Genomic DNA, 12,913 nt, shown 5'->3' on the forward strand with positions numbered 1-12,913 from the left:
AGCGTCTGTAGTTCCTTAAGGCAGCAACAACCAATCACAGCAGCCGATTGGCCAAACCGACCAATAGGAGTGACGTTGTAGATTCGCAACGTTCATTTCAGCAGAAAGATAAAATACGACACTTTTTAAAATGACTTTTTTGTTCAAATTCAGAAATTATATAAGCTTCAAAGTAAGTTCTGTGTCATTTGGATTTTTTAAGATGTTCTACTAAAGATATTTAAGCATTTTAGTATTATTAAAATTTTGAAAGTGTGGCTCTTTATGTCGTACTATGTTTACTTAGTTCATCGTTGTATTGTGGCGGTAAGGTAAGCGTAGCTAACAGTTCTATACAGCAGAACATGAACAAAATATATGAAAATATTTTCGAAAGCGTGATTAATATTTTATAAAATGAGCTATTCGGTTAGTGAAATGTCTACACGGGAAATATCCGATACATACAGGTTTGTTTGGTGTCACTTTTGCTTCTGAAGAGGAATGTTACCAAACGTTATTAGTTCTTGTGTAATAACCTCTGTTTTGAGGAGACTCTTGCTAAGCTAAGTTGGCTGCTGCTCCAAATGTCACAGAAGGATGACTCCGAAAATGACATTTGGGAATATAAATCCCTGGAGAAGAAGAGAAAGAGCAATAAATCGCCGTGCGTTTCCAAGAGAAGATGCACTGCCAGGAAAACGTCAAAGAAGGACAGCTCTCCCTCTCTCAGGTCAAAAGAGAAGAGTACAAAAACCAAAACAAACGAAAGTGGAGACTCCTCTGCTGTTGGGGAGGCAGTTGAAAGCAAACTTTTATTATCAAATGAATTATCCGTCAAGTGTTATGCTACAGAGGTAATCCAAAGTGACAGCAATGCAACCGAGAGGCAGATGTCTGAAGACTTCTGTCCCATCTGTCAGATGCCTTTCCACATTCTGGTTGTACAGTCTCAGAGATGGCATGTTGCTGAATGCCTCGACAACCCCAGGGACAAATGCAAAGGTAAACGTCCACCATGTAGTTCCTGCATCCTGCTAAATTAATTTAGCTTCTTCACATTTTGCCACTTTACAACCACAAACTTCACCCTTCACAACGTGTTGTGACAAAAAGTAAAAACGGTTCAAAGGTTATACATACTTTTGCAGTAAACTGTACATGTGACACTAAATAAAGACTGTAGTCAGATAGTAATTGTATAATTAATTTATTAATCTCCAAATGGGGAATTACTGCTACAATATAATATTTCAGGGTTTCCCCAGTGTACTATAAGCCTGGCAGCCCGCCAGGCTTATAATAAGCAATGAGCTTTACTTATTTATTTAAGTTTTTTTTAAATGTTTGCATTTTTAAAATTTTATAGTTGGTCTTCAGGTATTAATCTTCCAATCTGTTAATACCACGTAATTATCAAGTGATATTTTCAAATTTCCTGTCAACTTTAAACATTTTTTAACTCAAAAACACAGCGGGTCGTTGGATGAATAACTGCCCTAGCGCCCAACCACCAGGCTTTACAGGTTTTCTGGGGGAAATCTTGTATTTCAGCATCATTTTATTATTTCTTTGGAAAGTTGTTATTGTAAAGAAATGCAATCGGATGCTCTAGTTAGATGCAATTTTGTGTGTTGCAGAGTAACCTTCGAAAACCTCCAGTGGTCCTTAAAGCAAACAAAATCTTGCCTGATAATTAGTTTTTATTCCCCACCTGATGTAATTGTGTTGGCAGATGACTTTGGCCTGTGTGATTTATTGTGTTTGCCCTTCTGAGCTCCTTTATTGTCTCTTATCAAACACTTAAGTGCTTGCTCAGGATGAGAGAATGCTGCAAAGTCAATGACTCGATGCAATCAACTGGACGCCTATTGGGACATTACATTTCACAGCTTTCCCTTTAAGCCTATTTAAATAAATTTGTCATCAAGTCACATTAAGAGTTTACAATCTTTTGCAAATTGTGTTTCTGAAAAGTTTGAGAAATTATTTAAAGTATTCAATTTAAAAAAAGGTGATTTTTGATTGAAACTTTAAAAAAAAACAATTATTTACACCATATAGAAAAAGAGCTTTAAATGATTGTTTTTCTTTAAACATAATTTATTGATCTACTGTCCTGACCCGATAACAAAGGAAAATAGTGGTGGATCTGGTTTCCTTTCAGTGTCAGCTCAGATTAGGGATGTACAATATTAGATATTTGGTCGATATCCAATATACTGATATACTAAAACTCATTTGGCCGATAACCAATACCAATACCGACATTTTTTTCCTATATCTACTTACTGAAACTGTATGGTTTTCTCTACTGCGGAGTTAAAATACTGCAACTCTGTCAGTTTAGCCTGGTACCAAATGCAAATGCTAAAAAGGAAGCTGAAAACGATGTAACACTTTTGTTAAATGTCAAATTTATTCGACATTTGCTCTCTCTAAGACAATGACGACACTCAAGAAGTGCAAATTTGACATTGTGCTGTGCTGCAGGCATATGTAAAGTCATATAAAAACAACGCCTTTTATATCAGTGAGTTATTTTGACTGAATGGCCGATCTCCGATATTAAATTTTGCAGATAATATCGGCTGATACCATGCCGATAATATCATGTGTCCCTAGCTCAGATTTGTTGTGTGGGATGGAAAAAGTGAGATATTCAGCTTGTTGATTTAATGGCACAACACCAGATTGAATGTAATTTAACCATAATCACAAAATCGTGATGAAAAAAGTTACCCAAGTCTGATTGATTTGTTTCCTCTTTCCAGAATGTCCAGATGGCCTCCAGTGCTCCTCCACCATTCCAAACCATTACAAGAAGTTCAACCACACGGTTCTCGCTGAAACCCGTGCAAATGGCCACGCCGCGGCCCCCAGTCTGTCCTGGCAAACAGAGACCAGCGGAGAAGCAAATCTCCAAGAAATTCAGAACAATGAGGCGCTCGGCTTTCCATTAGATCGCTCTCAGGGGACGACTTCCTTTCCTTCTTCCTTTTCCAGTCTGAATCACACTCCAACCCCTCCGACAAAACCTAGAAATGGCCTTTTGTTGCTGCGTTCTCCTGGGCCTGATGACTTTAAGAAAAAGAAAGGCTGGTTGGGGAATAATAATAAAGCTCAGAAGTCAGTTTGTGAGATTTCACCCACTCCCGTCAAGGAGATTCTTTCAGATCAAGCTTGTGAAGTTTCAACAGAGAAGCAGACATCGCTCAAAGATAATGATGATGACGATGGAATCTCCTACTCTCCGCTGTCTGAGCTCCCTGCAGAGTCTGAAATTAACTGCAGAAAGTCTCTTTTCCATAATGAAAGCTCTGGTAATGAACACTCAGTGATTCTGTTCAACGACAGCTTCTCAAGTGAAGATGAAATCCTGGCTGAATTCATAGACAAGAACTGTGATGAAGGTGCAACGTTTGATGATCCCTCTTCTTCCTCCTCATCTCAGCTGGATCCAGTTTCTTCATTAGTACCTTCTAATCAGCAGGCTGCAGAAGCTCCTTGTGTATCTAGGAGGGAAATCAGCGGCAGCAGCATTCAGTCTCCACAGAGTGTCGTTTTAGAGCGACTAAGAGAAACTATTTGCTTAGAGGTTCACAGCAGTCAGAAACTTAATTCTGCTCAGGTATCTTCACAGGATTCGTTTGGGTCAAATTATCAAAACATGCTGCCTCAGAAAGGCCAAACCAAGGCAGTCCAGGGTTCTGGACTGAAGCAGACTGACATCGGGGTGTTTTTTGGTCTCAAACCGCTCAAGGATACAGAAACTGAAAGTTTACACAACAACCTGGACGCGTCGTCTGTTCCAGCGTCTGGTAAGAACCTGGGACGGCACAAACAAAGGAAAAGAAAAGCTGACCCGGAGACGGAGGTAGCGCAGGGAGCGACGATTGGAAATGACTCGGTCGGCGCTCAAAGTGACGCAGGTAGAGGTGGGAACAGAGGATGGAGACGAAGCTGGAACAGAGTAAATGCTGACGGAGAAGTGCAGCTGCCCCGTTGTCCGTTTTATAAGAAGATTCCAGGTCAGTAAGCAAACAAAGTTAGAATATAATTAAATGATTTATTTCAGTTAAAAATGACAATATAGATATATTTTAAATGTATCTTGAAGGTATTTTTGATTATTGTGGCTTGCAGTTGATACTGACTTAAAATTCAGCTTTTCAGATTATTAAATTATGTAAAACCAAAAAAAAACTTTTAATGATAAAAGATAAGACCTCAGTGTTACATTCTTATCTTTTTACTTTATTCAGCTATTTCTTGTTTTATTTATTTTCTTATCTCACTCACTTTAAAGCACTTTTACTGGTTATTGTAAAGGGCTAATCAAATAAATGTATTATTTTAGTGGTCTACACCAGAGGTGAAACATATTTCCAATTAATAAAATGGATAAAACTTGATTATTTTTTTATTTTTGAAGCTGTTGGTTCACAGTGCTGTGTCAGTAGAAAGTTGAGTAGAAGGAAAAAGTTGGGGAATTGTGATGCAAAGCCCATTTGAATTTTGGTTTATGTATAACTGCTACATGCCCTGAATCAATGCTTCATTATATACCAGTATAACCAGCTATGGAATAAATTAAGAGCCCACTGCTCTGAACCCCATTGAAAACCTCCTGGTTATTCCACCAAGTATTGATTCCTGAACTCTCCCTGGGTTAAAACATTAGTATTGTTGTTTCTAAATCAATATGAACTTGTTTTCTTTGCATTATTTGAGCTCTGAAAGCTCTGCATCTTTTTCGTTATTTTGACAATTTCTCATTTCCTGCAAATAAATACAAAATTTTTGCTTGGAATTTCAGACACATGCTGTCAGTAGTTTATAGAATAAAAGAACAATGTTCATTTTACTCAAACATAAACCTATAAAGAGAAAAATAAGAGAAACGGATCATTTTAAGTGGTCTCTTAAATTTTTCCAAAGCTGTGTAATGCTGTCTGCGTAATGAACCTACAAGTTTTGAATTGAATTATGGAAATAAACTTTTTAAGGATAATCTAATGTAACTGTATATAATGTCCCGATTGAAGGGGAAAAAATTCAAAATTCTGTGGTCTGTGACGTGAGATTTCCCTAAAATGTTTTCAGGTACGAAGTTTGTTGTTGATGCGTTCCGTTATGGCGAGATTGAGGGCATAACCTCGTACTTCCTGACACATTTCCACTCGGACCATTACGGAGGCCTGACCAGAACCTCCACGTTTCCAATCTACTGTAACAGAGTAAGTCCAGCTGCGGCACGCCAGCAGCCCCTCCTGTTTACCTCGTCTGATGCCAAGATTTCTTTTCCAGTGGTTAAATTTATCTCTGGCGAGTCATGATGTTGCGTCACTGATTTCAAGCTGTTAGATATTCATCTGCACAAGGTTATAACTCTCTCCCGGAACAAAATACGGTTAAAATAACTTGTTGTTTTTGTCAAGATTTTGATTAATCTTCACTTATTTGGGCAGAAAATACAATTCACTTGCTAAATGCTTCTCATTTCCCTCAGTAAAAATGTAAAAGTTATAAAATGGTCTGTTTTGTAAATGCATTAAACCTTGATCCACTCTCTGTCTTCAGTCACTCAGTAATGAAAAATTCTGCTTGTGGTTGCAGCAATGAAAACTGTAAATGAATTCAATTACATTTTAAAAACCTGTAATTTTGTTTTTTGGTCTCTTTAGTTGTGCAGAAAAAACGCACAATGTGCTGGAAATAAAATTTTTCTGGACCTCTGACTATATTTTGTTGCAGTTCACGTGTGAAATAAATATTGCTGAATGCAAATTTAATTTATTGTCCTGCTGTGAAACATAAAATCATGTTTTGAAGCATAAAAACAAAACAAAAAAAACTAATTACTTGCTCTGTCATGTAATATTTAATGAAAGCCCATATTAAAGTCAGTGGTACTGCAAATAACAATTTCATTATTTTTTATTGATTTTATCTGATTAATTGGATCAAAAAAATTGCCCCATTTGCTGATTTTTCATTTACCGGTAATAAATTAAATTTTTTCTATACAGTATTCAAAATACATTAAGAGGAACATAAATACTGAAATTCTTTTTTTAACTAAAAAAACTAAAATGTCATGTTACCGTTTATGAAGTTGTTTAAAAATGCAATAATAGCTTTCCTTTTGTGAATTTGAACCAGGTGAAGGGGTTTTATCTTGAATGCAAAATGTATGTATACCTCCTAATCTGAGTCCTTTCGTAAAATACAGTGGTTAATTGGTTGTTATTTTATCAATAATTTTAGTTTTGGCCAGAACAAGATCACATTGTTGTCTGGTTGCCAAGGTAACCCACCAATTTGACCGCTTCCTGTCTCTTCCTGTCAGATCACGGGGAACCTGGTGAAGAGCAAGCTTCGGGTGGCGGAGCAGTTCGTCCACATCCTGCCCATGAACGCCGAGGTCACCGTGGAGGGAGTCAGGGTCGTCCTCCTGGACGCCAACCAGTGAGTCAATGGGGAGAACCCACTACCTTGCTCAAGGGTTAGGACTGAGACAGGGTTCATACGGGAGCTTGAAACCCTGGAAAATGCTTGACTTTCAATGAGGTGTTTTCAAGGCTTGGAAAGCGCTTGATTTCTGTTTCAAGTCCTTCATTTTTGTAATAAAGTGCAATCTAACATATGATTTTAAAAAGCATAAATATGGAAAAGTTATTTTTAAACCAGGTATTTTAATAAATAATTCTAATAAATAGATGCACCTTTTTTTTCTCACTGTTTGATGTTAAATTTACACTAAAATGTTCTTGTTTTAGGAAAGTTGGAACTATCAAAATTATTTCTCTTCATTAAATAGCAGAAAACTAGATGGTTGTTTTATATTGTATTAAGAAATGAGATGGTTTCAGTGTTTTGAATATTTATTCCTAATTTCTCAATGACTTACTGATCTGCGTAAAGGAGATAAGCATTGGTTTATATTTTATACGTTAAACAACTTTATTGAAATTGTGCAATTTAAAAAAAATTTAAATTAGTACTTGGTGAGGCATTTAAAAACTTAACATTTTACATTAATAACAGTAATTGATGATGATATTGTGAATTTAAACTTCAGGGCATGGAGCAGTTACACGTAGATCAAAACTCTTGAACAGGCATAATTTTTTCTTCCACTCAACTTTCTTGGATGTAACACAGTGAACGAACAGTTAAAAAAAAAAAGAGTCCAGTTTAGACTAGTTCATTTGTATTATCTCCAAAGTGTGGTGCTGGAAAAGTTTGAAAACTCAGCTTGAAAATACTTTAATTTTACAACGGAGAAAAGTGAACAAAACACGATCAGAAAAATATTTACTAGTCTTTAAAATTCTAGTGATGACAATTGTGATCAATCCACATTTTCCAAATATTAGTTTCTTCTTATGACACAAATCCATCTGTCCATCCTTCCATCTTTCTGTCCATCCATTCCTCCCTTCATCCATCTGGTTTGTAGTCTATTCATCCGTCCAAACGTTGTGTTTTCTGTGAACAGTGGTGAACTCATTGAACTTTACATAAAATCAATTTAGAACTACTTAACATTGAGCTTTCCATCCTTGTTCCTTCAGCTGTCCAGGAGCTGCAATGCTGCTGTTCTTCTTGCCTGATGGACAGACGGTTCTCCACACCGGTGACTTCAGGGCCGACCCCTCCATGGAAACGTACCCTGAGCTGCTCAGCTGCCGGGTTCAGACTCTCTACCTGGACACAACGTCAGTATCTGAACATACTCTGTGCTTTTCAGTTACTTTGAGGAGGTTTTAATGGCTGCTTGTCGTTGTAGCTACTGCAGCCCTGAGTACACGTTTCCCAGGCAGCAGGAAGTCATCAGCTTTGCAGCCAGCAGGGCCTTTGAGTTGGTGACTCTGCACCCGCGAACACTCGTGGTGTGTGGCTCGTACTCTGTGGGGAAAGAAAAGGTCTTCTTAGGTATGTGGTTTGGGATCTTCTTTAAGAATTTATATGACCTATATCTCAAATGCAGTTCAATACGACCATAAACCTAAAGAAGGATGAATGAACTAACACCTGAATATAAATTAGACTATTACTTTAAATTTTACTCTTAAATTAATAAACGTCTTGCTGTCAGTATGACCATATCTAAACCAAACATTTATTTTTTATTTTTTCCACAGCCTTGTTTCGCTTTCATCCCACTAAAATGTCACCTGTTATTAAATCTATATTGAAACTCGAGTGCAGAGACACGGGATTTCGGGAATTGTCTGTTTGAAGAAAGTAATGAATATGTGCTGTCCTCTACTGACATGCACAAAATGGGCTGCAGCTGTTTTTATAGAAATTCATTTGAATATTTTCTTAAATCAAAAGTGTGTCAGAAAGCTCTGCATGATGAGTAAAAAGTCTTTTTATTGAACTATACCTCTTTTATTACCATAGTAAATGATTATATAACGCAATGTGATGACAATTATTTCAGTTATCAAATATTCGATCAATTGATTGGATTAAAAAAAAATTACATTCTGTTGATTTTTTTTTGTTCAATCACTTAAGCCTAGTTTTATACACTATATTAGAAATGCATTAAAAGTTAAAAAAATATTTCCACTTTTATACAAGAGAACATTTTATTGCAGAAAATGCATTAGTTTTGTAATGTATTTAGCTTTTGAAGATAAAACTTGTTTTTTATATACCGGTATATATACTGTATATGTGTGTATATATATGTAATAAATACAAATGCTTGTATTTGTACAGCTTTTGCTAAATTACTGTTTAATTGCATTTCTTTTTTGTCTGTAAACTCCAGTTAATGATTAATCGGTTACTAAATTAATTGACAATTATTTCAACAATTGACTAATCATAATTGGATTAACTGTTTCAGCTCTAGAATAGTGTGAGCGTTAAAAATGACCCATTTGTATTTTACACGTTCATAACACACGACAATAACTTGGGGAGAAACATTTTGCAAAGTTACAACCACTGCTGTTTCATTAGGATTTTATGTGACGAACACAAAAAGCTGCATAATAATTATGAGGAAGGAAATCTGCCCTGCGACAGACTGGCGACCTGCCCAGGTGAACCCCGCCTCTCGCCTGGAACGTTAGCTGGAGATAGGCAACAGCACCTCCTGACCCCACTAGGGTGTTAGAAAATGGATGGATGGATGGAAATCTAAAAAGTGTGGCATGCTTTTGGATTCAGCCTCTTTTTACGCGGGTATCCTTGAATGTGTGTTGAATTTAACCCATAACAAAATTGCAGCTGGTTTGTAACGATCACAGTTAAAGGCATCATGAAGAACAATATCTTATTCTTTCTCTGAACATTGAAAAAAGTAAGACACAACTCAGTTCATTCTTTGCATATGTAGCAGCTAAAAGAGCAGGCGACCATTAAAATACTAAAGTTTCTGGTCGTATAACGTGAATGTTCAAGAGGTATGAATACTTTTGCAACGCCCACTCCACGTTCCTTTTGCAGTGTGTTTCTGCAAAGGTAGTGTGAGGTAAAGACTGGTGCTTACACGGCTAATGTTGTGATTTATTTGCAGCGCTGGCAGAGGTCTTGGGGTCAAAAGTGTGCCTCTCCAGAGACAAATACAACACCATGTGCTGCCTGGAGTCTCGGCAAATCAAGGAGCGGATAACCACCGACTGGAAGGCAGCCCAGGTTCACGTGCTTCCCATGATGCAGCTCTCCTTCAAAGTGGGTGCAGCAGGGCTTGGTTTTTATATCCTATTCATTTCCATGGTCGTCGTAGCAAACATTAACCTTCATGTTAGAGGTTGTGATGAGCAAAATTACCAATATTTCTGCAAATCTCTAGTGAGATTTAAATTTGCAGTCCTGGAGTTTTCACATGACTGGTTGCAGAAAAGCCGACTAATGTCTGGTTGGGTTTTAAAGTGTCTGCTATAAGGCAGAGCTGATGTTTGCAATAATGCTGCATCCTCAGCCTTAAACATAAATTTTAAGGCATTCTAATGCACTTTTTTTTTTATGTCGCCATCTCTGCAGAAGCTGCAGGATCACCTGGCACGCTTTTCAGCACAGTATGATCGACTGGTAGCCTTCAAGCCCACCGGCTGGACCTTCAGCGAGCAGGTGGAGTCGGTGGAAGACATCCAGCCACAGATTAGCGGCGACATCTCCATTTACGGTCAGTAGAAATACTTAACCGAACAGATTCAGGTTTAGATGTTATGGAACTGTTTGTTTTAATTCAGAGAGCAGGGTAAAACATCAGACTATTCTTCATGCTCCAAATTCTGACAGAAAACGTGCTGTATTCAAACAAAAATGAGAATGTGACTGAATTGCTATGACTTGGCCTACAACGCCCTCTATGGAGGATAAAACCAAACGAGACTTCATCATAATCAGGCTACATCTTCTTCCATTTTCAGCACAGCTGGAGTGCCATCTAGCTTGAAACCCCAGCGGAGATATTAGTTGTGACTTGATTTTCATTAGTAAATAAATCCAGTTTTCCTTACAGTTTTATCTCTGAAGTTCTGGATAGAAACATCAACATCAGAGCCATCTGCCATGTAACCTATAACCACCAGCTGGAGGCTCTTGCCACCAATTTGAGCTTTTCACTCCTTCCACTTCATCTGTTTTTGTCACTCTGACAGATGCTAATTTTCCTCCTCCTTGCTGCTTCTTCTCTGGGCTCCATTTCAGCTGCATCTTGTCAGAGGAGACCTCATGTTAACTTGTAAGATGGTTGAAGGCAAGATGAGCAAGAGGCAATGTCGCAGTTTCTTATTTTAGAGGACAAATGGATCCTTTTATTTGATTTTTCCACTGAAATAACTCAAGCATGTTGTGCCTCAAGATTTTGCCGTCTTCTCTATTTATTGTTATGTTTCACAACATCTGGCTTCATGTCAGATTTTTACCTCAGATGTAATTGCTCCTCTGTTTACCGAAGGGGTAGCAAAGAATGGATATCAAAATAAACCCTGAAGATAAAAGATGTTAAACTTTTCTATTTCTGTGACAGGAATCCCATACAGTGAACACAGCAGCTTCCTGGAGCTGAAGCGTTTCGTCCAGTGGCTCCGGCCTCTGAAGATCATCCCTACTGTGAACGTTGGCAGCTGGTCGAGCAGGAAGGCCATGGAGAAATGTTTCAGCGAGTGGCAGTCAGAAACTAGAGCTAAACTCTAAAATGGGCTGCTGATTTTGAGAACTCTTCTGAAGCTCCGATTTTAGTTTTTGAAAGTGGTTTTAACACTAATAATGTAAATTCTGACTCCGAATGGCTAAATATGCAGTCTTGGACCCGTTTATTGAATAAAACGTCAATTCAATCCTGCCTTTGGTTACAATGAGCTGTTTACACAAACATGTTTACAGTGAAACTGATGGTATTTTACCTGCTAAATTATCTATTGTGACCACATTCCCTTTATGTATTGAGTCAACATGCTGCTTTTTAAATGGTCCTTTTTGTTTTATATGTTTATCCTAAAATAAAATCTTAAATATTATTTAGACCTTTGGCTTGTTTACCTCATTTGTATCAGTTTAGAATAATAAAAATTCATGCTTTTCAATATAATTCTGGTAATTATTTGATATTTTATGTAATCTAATCTGTGCCAGCATTTGCAGCACTGGCTTTGAAAATGCTAAGTTGTTGTTTTGAAGTGTGGTGTCATCTTTTTGGTGCTTATCTCTTTATCTGTTAATATAAGATAATCTGCTATAAGACTGTATTATTCTTTTATATAAAGAGTTCCTAATAAAGTTGATGTGGCAGGGGAAGATTAGTGTTCACACACAAGCTAGCATTAGCACAGCTGCGTCAGCGACGGTTTAAAAAATCAAAAATATTACAGATACAAATAAAAACTGCTCTGTGAATTTCTTTAGTGATTTTTAAACACTATTTTTATTTAAAGAAACTTTCTAAAATTGAACTAGAAGCAAACCAAATAAAATCGGAGAATCTATTAGGCGCCGCAACGACTTGTCAGCTCGTTGGCCATCTTGTGAGTGGCAATTTTTTCTAGACAAAAACATATTTTCTCGGAATCATTTTATTGTTTTCCAAATTAAAATAAGAAATTACGTTGAATGTTTTCCCTAAAGCCTTAATCATCATCGAAATGTTTTTAGGGCAACTTTGAGATGGGTCTTTGTGTTTTGTATGGGTCAGACTCAGCAGTGGTTTTAGGCTTGAAACATGACAAACATAGTACTAGCATTATGATGGTCCTAATCCACTTTGCTGCTTCCGGACCTGAATGACTTGTCGTAACTGATAAAGGCATGAATTTGGCTCTGTAGTGGAAAATCCTCTAGTGTGAGTCAAGTGCAATTAAGTGTGGCATTGATTAACGACCAGCGATTCTAATTTGAATACCCAATGCCCCCTAACTACTCTGCAATGCCTCTGGAAGTCTCCGAACATGAATACTTTAACAATTTTTATATGGGAAATAAAAAGACAATTTAATAAACAGAAATGCTTATTAATTAATTTTATTCATAATCCTTTTACACAAAAAATACACATTCATCTTCCCAGGACAAATAAAATTGCCAACACCTGTTGCAAAGAATTTATTCGATAGAAAGCATTTATATATTACAGCATATATATATATATACTGCTAAAAAAAAATAAAGGGAACACTTTCAGTGTTAAACACCTGTTTAAGTGTTCCCTTTATTTTTTGAGCAGTGTATATATATATATATATATATATATTTCACAGTAATTCATATGGGTAACAAATGACAAAATTGGCCAAAAGAAAATTTTTCCAAATCAGTTTCTTTCAATAAAAAACGTACAAAACTATAACAAAAACCGCAGGTCTGTGTGGTGAATTTTTGGTTAAAGCATGTTTGTTCATTCAGTGGGTAGAAAATCCAGAAACTTTACTCTAGTAAGAGTAGAAATACTTCATAATACAAGTACTCA

The 12,913-nt window shown here is 36.9% G+C and overlaps 1 protein-coding gene across 1 annotated transcript; it reads left to right on the plus strand.

The window, feature by feature from the left end:
- The first annotated feature begins 298 nt into the window (after positions 1–298).
- Positions 299–11,626, plus strand: dclre1a (DNA cross-link repair 1A). The gene is made up of 9 exons (XM_005804408.3): positions 299–984; positions 2,754–4,010; positions 5,086–5,219; positions 6,332–6,450; positions 7,560–7,703; positions 7,775–7,920; positions 9,524–9,678; positions 9,991–10,132; positions 10,982–11,626. Exons 1-9 carry the CDS (start codon positions 567–569, stop codon positions 11,146–11,148), a joined length of 2,682 nt encoding a protein of 893 aa, XP_005804465.1. The 5' UTR covers positions 299–566; the 3' UTR covers positions 11,149–11,626.
- Positions 11,627–12,913: the final 1,287 nt, after the last annotated feature.

Source organism: Xiphophorus maculatus, chromosome 10, assembly GCF_002775205.1.
Source record: "Xiphophorus maculatus strain JP 163 A chromosome 10, X_maculatus-5.0-male, whole genome shotgun sequence".
NCBI classification, from domain to species: Eukaryota; Metazoa; Chordata; class Actinopteri; order Cyprinodontiformes; family Poeciliidae; genus Xiphophorus; species Xiphophorus maculatus.

Coding starts and splice junctions, on each gene's coding strand:
- dclre1a (XM_005804408.3), top strand. CDS start 567: ATGTCACAGAAGGATGACTCCGAAAATGACATTTGGGAATATAAATCC. Junction 5,220..6,331: donor TTCCAATCTACTGTAACAGA/GTAAGTCCAGCT, acceptor TCTTCCTGTCAG/ATCACGGGGAACCTGGTGAA. Junction 6,451..7,559: donor GTCCTCCTGGACGCCAACCA/GTGAGTCAATGG, acceptor TTGTTCCTTCAG/CTGTCCAGGAGCTGCAATGC.